Source organism: Syngnathus typhle, linkage group LG8 (genome assembly GCF_033458585.1).
Source record: "Syngnathus typhle isolate RoL2023-S1 ecotype Sweden linkage group LG8, RoL_Styp_1.0, whole genome shotgun sequence".
In the NCBI taxonomy this organism is placed as follows: Eukaryota; Metazoa; Chordata; class Actinopteri; order Syngnathiformes; family Syngnathidae; genus Syngnathus; species Syngnathus typhle.
Window position 1 is genome coordinate 7,792,049 of NC_083745.1, and position 16,785 is coordinate 7,808,833.

Below are 16,785 nucleotides of genomic sequence, written 5' to 3' on the forward strand. Positions count from 1 at the left end.
GCAGATTTCACTTCCCTATCAAGTTGCCTGACTTCCTGAGGCAGAGACAGACAAGAGGATGTCAGGCATTTAAGTCACAAGATTTTTTTCAAAGGCTACTGGGAGCTGTAAGATATCCTCTTGTGAAGAACAGGGAGTGTGGCTGCTTAAACAGACAAGGCATGTCTCATGTAGACTTATGGAGTAATAATACATTAGAAACCAAAGTGAAGGAGGGGCGGAAGGGATGGTGGGCGGTGCTCCAGGCATCCGACAGGCGAGAGCAGCCTGTGCAATTGTGGGAGAGAGATTGAAGGAAGAGGAGCGTGAAGGGTTAAATGCTTGTAAGTGTGCCTGGCACCAAACGGAAACTGTCCAAGTGCTGGAGAGAACACCAGGGAAAGAGATGCTGGAAGAGGATGGAAAAGGGCGAGGCATCTGCATGACTGTGTATGAACAGAGGGATGCCACCCATGACCATGCTCAGCCCCAAGACAAAACAGGATCGACGAGGTAAGATTGATTTTTTTTTTTTTAAATAATTATATAGTGGCACTACTTTCATTGAAAAATTCATTTGACCTTTTCTGTCAAATTCACAAACACTTGGTGAAAGGTGATGTAATCTCTCATCTCTTGATGATACTCTCCTTATTTACATAAAAATGTTTTTAAAGTTATTTATTCTGCAGGTGAATCATTGCTACTGCAGGGAGATTATATGGGTTGAAATCTTTCATAGGATGGATGGAAGTGTGGTGTGGGTGTTGCAACACCTGCATTCCCTTTGGCTGCAACATTAACATTGCAAATAAGCAAAGTAACCAATCAAGCAACAGCTCAATCACTCAAATGTGATTTATTGATTATGTTTCAAAGAAAAATGACTAGGACACTTGTGTAGTGTTTTTTGCATATACTTTGCATTAAAAAAGCTAGCTGCTTCAAAAGATCCTTTACTTAATTTACACAATATGTTCCTGTTGAATTTATGCTTTATTCCACAAGTGGGGTTAAATTAAAGTCAAGTTTTGGTTGTCTTTGAATATTTGGTGCAACTAACCTCATATGGGACGGTTCCTTGCTTTGCTGCTTTCTTTATGTCGAACACAATTTCTCAGTCTGCAGCAGTTTCCATAGTGCGGTGGTCATCACGTTTGCTTTACACGCAAAAGGTCCCTGGTGGAAACAGTTATTAGTTTTTGTGTTGAGCCTACATCGCTTCACAGTCACAGCAGGCGGTAGCACTGCAACAGTTTTGTATTTATCATATGCAAAAAAATCCAATTTGAGGGAAAAATGTTTCTCATATGTCTTGTTGAATGGTTCAAAATTCTTGTGTGTTTTTATTATAAACAGCACGTTCTAAGAGCATGGTCTTTGGCGAGTTGTCTCGGGTCTCCAGGCCTTGCTCCCCTCTTGACCAGGAGAAAGTACTGAAGGCAGGCTGGCTGAAAAGACAACGCATTATCATGAAAAACTGGCAATTACGGTGGTTTGTCCTCAAGGCTGAAGCTTTGTATTTCTACAAAGACCAGAATGAGAGCAGGGAACAGGTAAATTGTTAATCACCTGTAAAATAATTTACCAGTCTTCCTTTTTGTCATAGCAGTCCATTCTTTCTCCCTTTTTGAACAGGGTTGCATTCCTCTTAAGGGCGCCCATGTTAATGAGCTGCCCACCAATCAAGATGAGCCAGGCCGTCATTTATTTGAAATTGTTCCAGGTGGGTTGGCATATAATAACAGCGTATGAGAAAGTGATGTTATATATTCTAACTGTTGTTAAATTTCTTCACAAATGGGTCTACCAGCTAGCCAAATATTTATTCCAGCTAACTATTATCACAAAAAAATGATTACCTAATACTTGTGTGGCCACCATCATTAAAGTAAAGAATGAACATCAAGATAGCATGAAATTGAGATTTGAGGATATTTCTTAGCTGAGTAGTGGTTGACTGGTCATCACTTAAAACACAAAATGATATTCAATTTACTTTGCGTGTATTTTCAGGGGGTGATACGGAACGTGATCGAAACCATGAAACGTTCCTGCTGATGGCTAACTCTGAAAGTGACTTGGAAGAATGGGTTAGAGCTATACACAGAGCAATATGGGCCCCACTTGGAGGAGGTGAGGTTATCAACCTAAATCTCCGCACAGTCGTAAAGAGATGCGTCAATTTCTAATTGTGTCCAACAATGTTCATGAAAAGGTCAAGATCCTTTGTTATGCTGCTCTAGGTATCTTCGGCCAGCACTTAGAGGAAACTATGCTTAATGAGGGACAATGTGGTCCCCAGCGAAGGGTACCGGCGCTGGTTGAGCGGTGTACATGTTTCATACGTGACCACGGGGTTCAGGAGGAAGGCCTGTTCAGGGCTCCTGGGCAGACCAATCATGTTCGAGAATTGCAAGATGCGTTTGACCGTGGAGAGAGTTTGCTGTTTGACCGGTGAGACGACGAAACTGGACATAGTATCTGCCGATAACCTGATTGACTCACTCATCACTTTGTCTTTCAGTAGCACTGATGTCCACACAGTAGCGTCACTCCTGAAGCTGTATTTACGGGAACTACCTGAGCCTGTAATACCTTTCACCAAATATGCACAATTTCTCTCTTGTGCAATGCTACTCAACAAGGACAGAGAAATGGTAAACAGACATAAAATTAAAAAAATTCTACATGGCCTTTACATACAGTACATTACGATAGTTACCACTGTACATTTCTTTTCCCAAGGGTATCATAGAGCTTGGCAAGCAGGTGAAATCACTTCCGAAGGTCAACTACGACCTTCTTGAATACATCTGTAGGTAAGTCATACGTGTGCCGTTCTCATTCAGGATTCATTATTTGAGAGAAATTTATTTAACACATCGTCTGCGCAAGCGGCATTACATTCATTCTCAGCGTCACGCTTGTCAGTCTCATGACTCAGCGTCTCATCATGAGTCACAATTTCAGCCACACGTTCAATGTCAAATCTTAATATGCCGCGTATGTCTCTGGTTCCTGCGTGCTCAGGTTTCTCGATGAAGTCCAGTCTCATTCTGATGCCAATAAAATGAGCGTCCAGAACCTCGCCACTGTATTCGGACCGAATGTGCTTCGGCCCAGAGTGGAGGATCCGATTTCCATGATGGAAGGTTGGTGTCAATCGTAAAATCCAAGCATCCGCGTCGATTCATCTAATGATGATCCCTGAAAACAGGGAGTTCTCAGGTGCAACTCCTGATGACCATCCTGATCAGTGAACACGCCAAACTGTTCCAGCTCGAAAACACCGATACTAATTCTTTGCTGTATCATAATGATACTCCCTATAAAGCCAAAGTGGAATGGCTTAAACAAGATGCCACGGAAAATCCAGCAGAATCTCACATAGGTGCTGAATTACCTCAGGAAACTCTTCAACCTTGTACACTCCCAAAGGACAATAAGCTGACACCATCCATCACTACCTCTCAGACAGATGAAGGTGATCTAGAGAAGAATGGGGTCGCTCACACAAATCACAAAACAGAGGCGGGCGATAGCCCCGCTAAGCAGCCAAGAGTCCTTTCTGCTTGGAGGTGCTCTTTTAAGGGCAGTTCCGTAGGGCCGAGGGGAAACATCGGGGGATCAGCGGGGGACGTGTCAGCAACAGGTGGTAGTAACTGGTTGATGAACGGCCTGTCATCCCTGCGAGCACACAGGCGCACCACCTCATCTGGCGCAAAACTAAAAGATGCCGCTGTGTCACTGGAGGATTCAACCCTTAAGGAGACCTCAGCAAGAGACGGCGAGAAGGACACCTCTCAGAGAACGCTTCACCAGTCGCACAGATTGTCCGCCTATGACAACGTCGCTCCCTCCACGCTAAGTTTGCCACCTCAAAACTCCATCTGGACTGCTTTTGATATATCACTGACTGAGCCTGAAGACACCAAACAAACACTCGGTGATGGTACAACACCGATAAATCACAAGCCGAATAGTGCTGAAGATGATATAACAAATATGGTCGTGGAGTTACAGCAAGAGCTGAAGACGCAGAGAGTGAGCTTTGAAAGCAGCATTCGCAAGTAAGATCATTTTGATGATTTCTATATGTTGGTTACCCATTACATAACTCACTATTCATCTCCTATTTAAGGTTGGAGGAGAACTGCCGTAAACATCAGACCCAAGTAAACAAACTTGAAGAGGAGCTCGACCAGGAAAGAAAGCGATTCTACATGCTGGAGCTCCGATTCAGGAACTCGGAGCGAGCGCGGCAAGACGCAGAAAAACGAAACGTTCTACTCCAAAGGGAGATGGAAGACTTCTTTAAAACCTTACAAGACCTGACAACTAAGCCCAAGTAGACTGGACCAATCATCTGATGTTAGTTAAGGTTTTAAAAAGCAAAAATATACAGCTGTTCATAAATCGCTATGGAAGTAGAACGCCACTTCATAGCGTTGAACTTTGCCAAACATTTTGCAATTATTCTTGGTTAATAGAAGATAACAGTGCTATCCTAATTGCAGGTGGTAGATGCTTCTAACTGTGCCAAAGTATCAAATCTCACCAAAATGTGATGGAATATTTCTTGCTCAATGTTTTTGCGGAACTACGGTAGTTTTTCCCAATCCCCTCAATTCTTCTATGTACTGTGAAAACAAAGCTATGTGTGGTTTTGTTGTCAGTGTTGTTGCCATGTTTGCGGTCTGTATTGGAAATGAATGAATGCATCGGTCCCTCTAAATTGTGATCCGTTTTCATAATTAATTACAGCGCATTGGCACCAAGAGACGTCGATACCCAAAACCTACAAACTGTGAGGCGAATGTATACGCCACTTTCCTACCATGCGGCCAATCGACATTCGGCCATTCTAATAAGCTATAGAAATGAACAAAGGCAATCGTTCAAATTCAACTCTTTTATTTGCTTGAGTTTTGCTTTTGTATTGTATGTTAACAGCTCCATACAATTAACCTTTGGAAAAAAAAAAGAGAAACTCAGGTTTAAAATGTTGTCTCCAGCGCTTTACAGCCCATCCGAAGACCGACTTGCCATCCCAGTAACGCTGAATGACTTTTTCTTTTATTTCTGCATTTAATCCAAAGTGTGACGAGTACTTTATATTTGAGGAGGATAGGGAAAGGTAACCCACTAAAAACAGTCACTGACAACATGGCTCAGAATATGTGAGGACATGCATCACAATCTCCAAGTGCATTCTGGGAGAGAGTAAAGTTACTGCTTGGGGTGCCCGAACATGATCATTATAAATACGCGACACACTGGGAACCTTGAGTCATCAAACACATCTAAAGGGAACAACTGTGAAGGGCCTGAAAATGACTTGTTTGCTAACTCCCACACAAACAGTAAATCTACAGTATAATGTACATCCCATTGACTACTCTAATCTACCAATCGTATTGCACAGAAAACAATGCAATGAAATATCGGAAACAAAATGCATTAGAAACAGTACTTTGGAGCTACATGTACATTACATACAACAAATGCATTTGCACTTGGAATAAATAAATAAATAATATATGTACAGAACAAAAGAGAAATCTTCCTTGCTTTGTGTGATATGCATACTGTAGCGCCAAAAACGTGTGTGTGTGTGTGAGAGAGGTAGAACTCAACTCTGCCATGGAGAGCACTTAAAAAAAAAATCTGTGAATTTAGTAAGGGCACTTAAATAATATATTTTAAATACCAGACATCCATGAGCATTGTCCCAAAAAAAATGCATCAATTCATTATCACGCACTAATTTAGGAGCCAGTGAGTTGGCCTGTATGAGACGTACATTCACCCTGTTCTTTGAGAAATTACAGTTGAATACGCAAATGTGTAAAATTTACAGTATGCGGCAGTAAAACTAAAAATGAATGCAAGGGGAAAAAAAACTGTTAAGAAATTAAGTTATATGATAAGCTGAGAGAAGATGTGTAAACGCAAGTATGCATTAATTTCCACTATAAAAAAAAAAAACAAAAAAAAGTTCTTTACTTAATAGCGGATTCATTCAAATGTCTCCCTCCACCCCTACCCCCAAATAAACACAATACAAAATGCCAAGTCAGCATTTGAAAAATATATTAATAAATAACAGTGCAGTGCTCGCAGTGTGCCATCCCACTGTGTCGCTGGAGCTAAAAAACATCAATGCAGAAATTCCAACGCTGCCCTTTCATTACAAACATAATGTTCACATCAAAACATACTCTTGATTCTCTGCAGCAAAAATACAATAATAATGATCCAATTTAAAACCACAATCATTTACAGTAGTATCGGGCAATTACAACAATCTGTACATTGAAATTGTAGCTCTACAAACTAACATGAGAACTTCCATTAGCCTAGAAAGCCTCCCATCTCAAACACTGGATAAGGTGCACTGATGAAAGGTTACGTTCGAGTAAATGTATGCGTTTGTATTTTTGTTATCTGCAACACGCCAGAGCACCAAGGGAAGTGTGGCTATCCAGACTACTGTCTGTTTCCGAGGTCACCGTGGGGTCGTTGCTTGGGTCGGTGGGCTCCGTGGACATGGATGAGACATCGTTGGCTGATGAGGAGGAGGAGGACGAGGAGGAAGGTTGAGGGGGGCTATCGATCACTGCTGCACCTGTGCTGCGAAAAAAACATCAACGCATAGGTTTCATCGAAGATTCTTGCACGACTCGACCGCAGTCAGTGCAGATCCAGTTCAGTTCGGGCTGCCGAGTGAGTCGGATGCTTTTGTTTTGCTCTCAAGGTTATTGCTGCAAACTCAGAGATAACGTCACGAAGAAAAGATTTTTGAGCGATGGGGCCAAAAAAGGATCAGGGAAGGGCCGATGCTTTGGAAGAAATCAAAAATAAGAGTCTTATGGAAATGGAGACTCGATTGATTGGATTAGAAACCAAGATGGAAGAAATTGCATTTCTCAAAACTGAGAATGCCAAGAAAGACCAGCTGATAAAAATTCTCAACAACAGAGTGGAAAAAGAAAATCGATCCATGGAAATGCAAATGGTGGATTTTCTTACAACAAAAAAAACGTGCTGGACAAGGCAAATGTGGATTTCTTCTGACTTTTTCCCAAAAGTGGAACTGGAGGTAGGATGAGTGAAAATCATGTGGTACTAATGAGATTTTTAAATGTCAAGTACAATACTGCTATACTGGAACAGGAAAAAAAAATCTAAGAGGACTGAATCGTTTTCTGGATCATCCCCGGAAAACACCAAAACGGGTGCTGATCAAAACGATGGATGAACTGGAGAAATATACGCAAATTGAGACAAATGCCGATACTACTTGCAATGATCAATTTAACAGGAGTTAAATGCCAACTTTGAAAAATACAGGACTATCTTTAGACATTGGACAAAAGAAAATACAGAGTCAACAAGTTTACACCCAGATGGATACAAATAAGCTCACAGACGCAGAAGCAACCAAACAGGTGCTGGAGTCGAAATGAAATTTTTTTTTTTTTACTTTCCCAGATGCAAGGGCATTACAGTAAGCACTGTACTACATACTGTAAAAACACATGAAATGTATTGCATATATCAGATATTGCAAAAAGTAAGCAGAGCTGCGTTAAGTTTTGAATAGATTGGAGTTAACTAAGAGAGCTAGTTTCCCAAAAAGCAAAATGAAGCTTTCATTGTTTTTATAGAGGCTCACTCCTCGTTGGACCTCTTGTCAATGAATAACTGATGAAACAGTAATTTTCAAATCGCTGTGTTCCAAATAGATGCCACAGCACCAGAATAAAAAGTATAGTCAGGACAGAGTCGTTTGACATAAAGTTACAATGATGACTCACCTAGAGGAGACGGCTGCCCTCGGATCACTCCATTTTTTGACCACTCCTCCCAGTCACTCACTTCCTTATAGATCAGCCCTACGTGGCCAAGCAGAGAAGAAGAACCGATTAGTACTTGATACCGTCTGGACCACTGCCTCTTTCCATCCACCCCAATGCGTTTTGCATTCAGCACGCTCCAACCAGCATCATGTTTCTAATTTGGAAGGAGGGTATGCTGGCGTGACCCTTCTAAAATGAGTGTGGGGGTCATTATCACCTGGTAGAGTTTAGGATGAGCTCATCTTGGATGCACAGAAGAAATGTATCGCTTCTGCCTCGTGATCCACTCACAAAATACATTGAAAACCTCTAAGGGATTTCAAGTCCGGTTATGCTGATAAATGGACTACGTAGCCACAATTTGGACTTTAACCGGCGAGTGATGTCAAATAGAAAACGTATCCCGATAACCATAGAACCGTTTTGAGTAACTGAGTTCAACTCTCATTAGAATTGCCCAATTGTGCGAAGGTGAGTGTGAATGGTTAATGTTAAAATGCTACCTAAAACATTGAAAAGCATTTAATAGATGTTTTCTGATGGCAACAGTTTGCGCCTGAATTGATTAACTTAACAATATAGTTATGAAAAGAAATAGAAAAAAAGAACTGAATCAACCAGCACCATTGAATGGTTTTGTTGGAATTTAAAGGTTCAGAATATATGTTTTGAAATGGTTCATGGCATTTTGACACCTCTGTTTGAAAGTGACAGTGGAGACGGTTTGAAAAAGCTGTTATCGCACCTTTCCACTCCTCCACAGTATGCTCCCGCTCATCCAGCTGTTTGTCAAGGACCTTGGGCGGTGGCTGAAGATGACACAATGTCTCAATATGAATAATAATCTTAAAAATATATATGTAATAAAACAAAAGTATGTTGTGCAGTAATACTTACCGCCTCCACTTCAGCTGGGTCGTACCAAACGTTGATGTAGGGGTGCTGCAGGGCCTCATCTACAGATATGCGCTTAGAGGCATCGATCACTAACATCTTAGATAAAAGGTCTCTCGCCTGGCTCGCTGAGGGGGGGGGGGGGGGGGGGGGGAACACAAATTACTACTTTGTTGCACTATTGATCACATAAGGTGTGAATTTGGCTTTGGAAAATGGCTAGTGATGCGCCGATAACAGAAGACAGCAGTACCTTTCAGTTTGTTGTGATCGGAATCAGCCGGGAAAAGAACATCCGGGAAGAGTTTCTCAAAGGTGTATCCGGCGTAGCGTGGCCTGTTTTCCACGTACGTTCTTACTGACTGGTTCAGTTTCATGAGAAAGTCCTGAGACGGAGTGCCTAGCTGCTCGATGACTTTGTTCCACTGGTCAATGTCTGACGGGTGCGTATTAAGGAAGAGGGCCACGCACAGACTCATTGCAGTCCCAGATACAGCACCATATTTATGCAAATATTGCCTGGGGGTGTTTATATACTCAACTGCAATTATTTGTTCTTTCTTAGAAATATATGCAGAATTACAATGCAACTAGAGCAGAAAACTATTGTGGAGAAATGTCAAGAAACACAGCAGATTGGAAATACACTCGGTGGATCTCCTCCCTGAAACAAACTCGCCGGGTTTTCCCATGAGACACAGCTGGAAAGATAATCTAGGTTAAAGACGTCTCCTCATTACATAATAATCTTTAATCCAGCACAGGGAACCTATTTACAACACGCAGCAAATCTCACACACTTTAATTAATCTGAAAAACTGCCAAAGGTTTAAGCGTTTTGGTGCTGCTGTTTTGGTCAACAATAGCTTTAGCGTTGCAGAATAAAGTAATAGTTAACTACATAATGCCATTGTGTGAATAATAGTATTCATGAACTGCAATAAAACAACAGTAAAAAAAATTCGCAGCATTTCTCCATAGCAGTTTTCTTGACTTTGTTTTAAACTCTGCTAACACGCTACGGTGGACATGAACTGCTACAGTAAAGTCCTTTAACATTGTAAAATATACGACAATGCAATTCCACAAGCACAATGACAGTCACTGTAAAAACGTGGATGTGGATGGCAAGGGGCGGAAAGGTTGTCGTGGGGAATGGTGTCACATCTCTTCACACTGAATGAAGCGATGACGCATTGGAGCACAAATGATGGAGCAAGGATACGATCAGTGCCGGGGAACAACACACTTCCCCTGATCATCTCAGCCACTATGCAGCCCACTGACCACACATCCACTTGGGTGGACATTCAGATGATACAGAGGTGGACATGCAAACAAAGGAGTGACAGTAAACAATAAATAAAATAAGCAAATAACATGAGGCAAATGAAGAGAATGACCTTGATGTAGTGTGCAGCAATGAAAATCATGCAGGACATGCAGGATGAATTAGACAATGGAAACAGACAACTACGCTGCAAAAACTGGTCTTTAAAAAAAAAAAAAGGGGCTTAAGTAATAATTTAAGTGCATATATTATTTAATTTAAGTGAAATTATCCATCAAAGAATTCTATAGGAAGAAAAAAAAAATGCTGGTAGCAAGTGAAATTTTCTTACATAAAAACTGGCAAGAATGAATATCTTGGCTGACAGACCAAGCATATCTTTATTATATCTTGATATGTGATATGCACGCTTGGGTTTCAGATTTTGCAGCGTAGTGATGCAAAAATAAATAAATGAGTTAAACACTTGCCAAAGACTAGACTAATAATGTGAAAGGACAAATTGGAAGCCACAAGGATACAATCCCGTCCTGGGAAAAGGATTTTATGGCGAACCATTTCAGCCAGTATGCAGCCCACAGACCAAATGTCCACTAGTGGTTAACAAAAGTAAACAGGTAAGAGGAACACACCATTGGTTAGGTTGATGCTTGTTAGTGAGCTCGTAGCATTTTTTATTTTTTAAAGAACAAGACAAAGAATTAATTCTTCATAAACAAGATCTAAGAGATACTATGTCATGCAATTCACTTTTACTGCCAGGAAAAAAAGACAGGGGTCGAGGCGAGACATACCATTGGCTTGGTAGCCCATGCCCAGGATGACTTCGGGGGCTCTGTAGTAACGCGTCACCACGTAAGGCGTCATGAGGAGACCCGTAGCAGCTGTTCGAGCCAGGCCGAAGTCCAAAATCTTCAATGTGCAGTCTGACTTCACCACAATGTTGCTGGGCTTGAGATCCTAAAGAGAGGCAACAACAGTCAGTTAAAAATCATTGAAGAAGTTTTTGAAAACCATAATGCACACTATAAACTAAATAGGCTAGCGTCTTTTGGATGACATTGAATCTAAAATGCTAACATGGAAGAATGTGACTCACCTAGTGGGAAATCAAGCGGATGACATTCATCAAAAAGTACCAACTATGTCAAATATTGCATTGGGCTTGAGGTCACACTCAAACTGTGTCACCTCTATTGTACCAAGCATTGGTATTTCATTAACCCTCCCTTCCGCTGGACTTCATAATAGGATGCAGCATTGTCGCACCTTTCCTGACTTTTTGTTGCTTATTTCTTTTTGTGCATTTCTGTTATGCAAGCCGTTGTGAAACGCCCTCTATAAATAAAGTTGTATTGTAATAACTAACTGCTGAGACTATCTGCACAGTGTCAGAGAGTGGAAAAATCCTCAAGTGTGAAAAGCATTCTCACAATTCTGATTTGGGAAAAACTTACCCTGTGAATGATGCCGGCAGCATGGAGGTGTTTGATACCGCACAGCATCTGATAGAGGAGATAAGACAGTCTCTCGTGGTCCAGCTCCATCTGAATGACCTGGCACAGGTTGGCGTCCATCAGCTCCATTACCAAGTAACTGCAAATGAATCAAATCAATTAAAAGGAGGGAAATTAAATTGCTAAGCTTGGTTAAATTGCTCTTAAAGAACAATATGAGCCACTTACACATCTTGAAATTCTTCTAATGATTTTTGGGGTGTAAAAACATTTAACAGACCGATGATCTGCAAGTGGAAAAATAAATGGATTACAACTTTGAATTGGCAATTAATAACATTATGGCTATATAAATATATATTTGCATACGTACGTTTTTGTGATTGACACATTTCATGAGCACAAGCTCTCTAAACGCCCTCTTGGCATGTGTCTGGTTCTGAAAGGGTCTGCTCAGCTTCTTGATGGCTACATTTTTCTCAAGGACTTGATCGTAAGCAGAGCTAAACAATGACAAAGGCACAAACAGAAGTCAAGATAAGGTCAAGTATGTTACTGAATTGAGGTAAACTGCTGTTGTAATATTTTTAATGTGGTGAGAGAATGTTGTTGGATGGATGATTACTCACCATACAATTCCCTGCGCGCCCGATCCGATGGGTCTCAAGTTCTGGTAGCGTTTTAACACCGTGAACGTCGAGTCTCCGACGTCGATGCTGTAGAACTCTTTGTCTTTCTTGTTTTTATTCATGGCGAAATCTTCAATCACTGCTCTCTGTGCATCCAAGAATGTTCTCTGTGAACAAATACGGGGGGGGAAAAAAACGGAGAAATTTATCTATCTGTACCAAAAGGATGCAGTTTTAAAGCACCGCTGGCAGAATTGCAAATGGGAGACGAGCGCAGCATTTCTGCCTCGGCTGGTCAGCAAACACGATAAAAGGGAAATCTTGACATCATCAGCAGAGATGGCCGAAGGGCAAAGCACCTCGGGGTCAACTCCATCATATCAAACATCGCTCACATCACAACAACTGAGCTCAGTGCCTCTTGGAAGCAGAAAATCCAACTGTCAGTTTGGATATCAAACTTGGCAAGCTGACCTCAGTTCAGCAAGCATCAAATGAGCATGGTGACATATCCCAAATACGAGTAAAAAGAAAAAAAAGACTTTAAAACAACTGTCAGAGTCATGTAAACGAAGAAATCTTTCCTCCCTTCTTCCTGCTCCTCCACTCTCGTCAACACTTTGTCCATATGAGGCATATAATTGGCAGAGAAAAATGACTCAGCTCTCCGTCTGTTAGTCCGACGTCATAAAGACGTCTGCAGCATCCGCCTCGCTCATCACATGAAAATAGACATGCTTGTGTAACACCACACAACCATTATGCAGCATTTGCAGCACCTCAATGGAAGAGGAGCCTGTGCTGCTGCTGCTACTACTACTACTACTACTACTACTACTACTACTACTACTACTACTACTACTACTACTACTACTACTACTACTACTACTACTACTACTACTACTACTACTAAGGTCATTATAGCCATTTAGAATCATGGCAATCCATCACAATGACTGAAAGTCAGGTCAGTGTAGGGAGGCAGTGCCACTTGTCTTTAGTCACCTCCACACTACTGTGTTGGCATGAAGGCCTTTGTATTGCACATCTCTCGATCGCTCATTTGAATTTACTGGGCAGTGCAGCAGGCAAGTGATCTGGACCTGGCTTTGCTATATATTAAATGCATGGGCCTGGGCTGCTTCCTGGAATGCACTTCCTGCTCCATGCATTTGCTTGTAATCATAGATTAATGACCTCCTTCCTATAGGACAACTTGTACTGTGACAGAGGAGGCTTTGACACAGGGTTAGCAGAAACATTTGGTACGTCTGGACAGTCACTGCTGTTTGAATCGTCTGAACATGTATATAATTCTTAAAATAAGTCAAACAGAAACATCATGATAGGTCATAAAAAGTAAAAAACAAACTTGACAAAGGAAAACATCCCACACACCCTGAATTGGTCACCAGCCAATTACAAGCCAATTAAGCAAAACGGTCTTTTTTCCCCATTCTTCTGAAGTTGCCCCTCAAAACACACACACATAATAAAAATGATTAATACAGTGCCAAAGCAGTTAGTTGTTTAATTCCCATTTAACTGGAATGTTATTGAACATTTAACTTAAAAATGTGCATTTCTGTCTGTCCATGCACACTTGAGGGGCACCCAGTATAATAACATGACACAATACAAATCAATGGCACGATATGATTAAAAAGAAAAAAAAAATAGCCTTGGATGACTTCATGATTCATAATGGAGGAAGAATACTGGCAAGCCCCATCAATTTAATCTATCATCATTAGAATGAATGAAGTGAATGAATAGCCTCCTCTGCATCACACAGATGATTAAAAAGCGTAGCGACTTGAATTGCGAGTTAACCTTGGCCACATGACCCCCACCTGGCAGCTCCTCGCAGGAGGCTGCAGGCAAACCGCAGCGGGACAACAAGAGCCATGCATGAGCGCACATCATGACACAAGACCGAGCACAGGAAGACATTCGAACCGAGGGAATGATTCCCATGTCGCCAAACAAACGACGGGCCTGCCTGCTTAACGGGCGTTTTCTTCATGTCCCTAAATGTTGCGTTCGCGTGTACCGGTAAAATTACATGCATTTTATTGTTATTATTATAAAACATAAAGTCAGATGTGCGTGTCGCGCAAGAGCCTCTGAACACCTAAAATGACACGCGACCCTCCCCCCACGGCCAAACAATAAGCACGTCCGAGGAAGGAGCAGGAGCCGGAGAGAAGGGCTCATGATCCTCATTTTACCTCGTTCGTGAAAGGTGGATCCTGGCGGAGCGACGAGCAGCTCGAACGTTCCGCAGCAGTGGACTGTGCGTGTATGCCGGTCAACAATGATCGATTCCGCTGAGCGCCTTAAAAACACATGACCTCACCCGATCCACTTGCCTACGTTTCCATACGCCTGCTGCTACTGACAGGCCGGGGAGCAGAGAGGAGGCCCACCGCGCATGCGTTTGTATACGTCACGGCTGCACAGAGACACACCCACCTCCATCAGCTCTTCCTTCTGCCCTATCCATCTTATGCATCTATCCATCCAAAAATAGAAAACTGCAAACTAAACACACCAAATACATATTCAACATTAATCCAGAGTAATATGTTATGATATTTTATAAGATTAGCACCATCTATTGAGTTTAATTAAAAGAAACGTCTCAAAAAAGGCTTCCCTTACAAAGGTCAGAGAATGTAAAAGCTAAATTTGTGGGGAAATTACATTATGTTCTTTGCTGTGCCCAAATAATATCTTTTGGGAATACATCATGATTTCCACCCATAAATACAAAATGCCCATGTTGCAGGAAAAAAAAACAGTACTGCTGATTTTCCGCATGCACTCACATGCACCTTTGTGCAAGGTCATAGCTACATGCAATGCTTTTGGAATATAGACTATTTTTATTTTCACTTTTCCACATTTGATTGGATGTCAATGAATATAGCTAAAACATATCAATACAAGCAACAGCGACTACTTTTGTCCTGATGCACCTGCGCCTGCACTGCATTTCATGTGATGGAATTTGATCAAATGCAATGATAAGGATAATTATTCACAGTCCTAATTGACACCATTAGAGAGGCATTCGTTAAAAAAATAACAGCTCAATTAGCAATCAATTAATTAATCAAGAGTTGGAGTCTATTGCCCCTAATCTTTCATTCTGACCCCCACACACACAAACACAGATTTTTATTTCCTTTGAACAAGGCGATTGGTTTTGTTTTAGTTTGGTTTAGAAAAAAAACTTGCATCATCAGTTTTGCTAAACTCAGTCAAACACATTTGGAGCTGAACTAGAAATAGACACTATTTACTTTAATGGGCCATTAAGAGAAATGGCGGGCCCAGCCTGGCCCTCGGTCCTTATGTTTGACACCAGTTTAACATACTCATTAGTGTCACTGAAATGTTTGGCTCTCTGAATTGTAAACAACAACCAGATGAATACATCTTTGATATTGTTATTAATCATTGTAAGGGAAGATTTCCTTCTTTCTTTCATTATTATGGCTGTTGTTATATTTAAGAATCTTGCATTGGATCTGCAATCTGCTGGTCGGTGTATGTAACGCGGCAGAGGATAGCCCAATCATCCCTGCAGCCACCTGAATCTCCCCCCGGTATCCGCTGCGCATGATGCCCCTGCAGGGCCTGCAGAGAGTCGCATAGGAGCGCCACCTGGACGTCCCGGTGCAGACTCCCGCAGTATGAGCCGTCTTGTCTTACCCCTTGTTCCAAGAGAGTCCGCAGTGTTATGATCATTGTGCCGGAGCGCACGCACGCACGCAGGCAGACAGGCGGGCAAGAAAGCAGCCGCTGCCCGAGCTGGTTCGTCCTTCCCGGGGCTGGGGTACCACGCACCTCCTGCCCGTTTATCCTCCGTACCGTGGGGCCGTCAGACGGATTAGTTACATCGGCGTGGCTGATCTCTTCCTTCCCGTCATTGGTGCTGCTGACTTGATGCCGTCAAGCCGCACGGGTTGATCCGATTATGCGTTTAGCGTCGAGGTACTAATAATAGAGCAAATTACAGGTTAAAAAAAAGTTGTGACTTCTAGGAGGCGGTGGTAAAATCGCATTTGACCAGGGGCTCCATGACCGCTTTGACGCCGCCAGCCTGGAGGTCTGCGCCGAGGACGAGCAGCGCATCACTGGGAGACGTCCAAACAGCCAGACGATGATTGTGTGGATTATTTTGGATGCTCGATGGTTGTAGCAGTAAAGACAAGCACACAAAACAACACTGCTGGGTTACATATGTGACCAGGTAAGCCTGCGGTTGCATGCATCTTTTGACACCTCACTTCAAATTGAACCCTGTGAAGCATGACTCTGCCATCAAGCCATTTATGTTGGGGTATCTGTCATACATTGTTACTTATAAGAGGAAGTTAGAGGTACATCCAATATAGTCCCCGTTTCCTAAACAGCATCATCTCTCCTTTGTGAGGCTGCTGTTATGCGCTTGTAAAGTAGATTAGGGATGTCAATAACATGGAACAGTTGTTGGCCCAAATCAACAGTGTAGACATCTTAAGTGTTAGAATAAAGTCCCTGGTGCAGGAGCAAATAAACAGAATGTCATGGGGGTAAGAGTCTTAAACTTGAGTTCTGAAAAGTCACAACTTCATCTTCAGTGCGCTTTTTAAATTATTCTGACTAACAACAATAAGTTT

General features: G+C 42.0%; 2 protein-coding genes across 5 annotated transcripts; one reads left to right on the plus strand and one right to left on the minus strand.

The window, feature by feature from the left end:
- The first annotated feature begins 25 nt into the window (after positions 1-25).
- On the plus strand, positions 26-5,570 carry arhgap22 (Rho GTPase activating protein 22). 2 transcript variants are annotated; one of them, XM_061284638.1, is made up of 10 exons: positions 26-492; positions 1,339-1,535; positions 1,618-1,705; positions 1,996-2,115; positions 2,226-2,436; positions 2,510-2,639; positions 2,728-2,801; positions 3,013-3,134; positions 3,200-4,052; positions 4,124-5,570. In XM_061284638.1, exons 1-10 carry the CDS (start codon positions 432-434, stop codon positions 4,332-4,334), a joined length of 2,067 nt encoding a protein of 688 aa, XP_061140622.1. In that variant the 5' UTR covers positions 26-431; the 3' UTR covers positions 4,335-5,570. The 2 variants fall into 2 exon arrangements, with proteins under 2 accessions (XP_061140622.1, XP_061140621.1); XM_061284637.1 differs by having other exon boundaries at positions 28-492; positions 2,507-2,639.
- Positions 4,880-14,541, minus strand: mapk8a (mitogen-activated protein kinase 8a). 3 transcript variants are annotated; one of them, XM_061284641.1, is made up of 12 exons: positions 14,347-14,541; positions 12,116-12,282; positions 11,860-11,989; positions 11,715-11,773; positions 11,487-11,625; positions 10,824-10,989; positions 10,551-10,622; positions 8,992-9,174; positions 8,742-8,866; positions 8,590-8,653; positions 7,803-7,880; positions 4,880-6,610 (listed from the first exon to the last, which is right to left on the minus strand). In XM_061284641.1, the coding sequence occupies exons 2-12, from the start codon at positions 12,235-12,237 to the stop codon at positions 6,426-6,428; spliced, it is 1,323 nt and encodes a 440-aa protein (XP_061140625.1). In that variant the 5' UTR covers positions 12,238-12,282; positions 14,347-14,541; the 3' UTR covers positions 4,880-6,425. The 3 variants fall into 3 exon arrangements, with proteins under 3 accessions (XP_061140625.1, XP_061140624.1, XP_061140626.1); XM_061284640.1 differs by lacking the exon at positions 10,551-10,622 and adding an exon at positions 9,964-10,035 and having other exon boundaries at positions 14,347-14,540; XM_061284642.1 differs by lacking the exon at positions 10,551-10,622 and adding an exon at positions 9,964-10,035 and having other exon boundaries at positions 6,464-6,615; positions 14,347-14,540.
- Positions 14,542-16,785: the final 2,244 nt, after the last annotated feature.

Coding starts and splice junctions, on each gene's coding strand:
- arhgap22 (XM_061284637.1), top strand. CDS start 432: ATGAACAGAGGGATGCCACCCATGACCATGCTCAGCCCCAAGACAAAA. Junction 1,536..1,617: donor AGAATGAGAGCAGGGAACAG/GTAAATTGTTAA, acceptor CTTTTTGAACAG/GGTTGCATTCCTCTTAAGGG. Junction 1,706..1,995: donor TTTATTTGAAATTGTTCCAG/GTGGGTTGGCAT, acceptor GTGTATTTTCAG/GGGGTGATACGGAACGTGAT.
- mapk8a (XM_061284641.1), bottom strand. CDS start 12,237: ATGAATAAAAACAAGAAAGACAAAGAGTTCTACAGCATCGACGTCGGA. Junction 11,626..11,714: donor TTAGAAGAATTTCAAGATGT/GTAAGTGGCTCA, acceptor ATTCATTTGCAG/TTACTTGGTAATGGAGCTGA. Junction 10,623..10,823: donor CATGGGCTACCAAGCCAATG/GTATGTCTCGCC, acceptor GTTAACCACTAG/TGGACATTTGGTCTGTGGGC.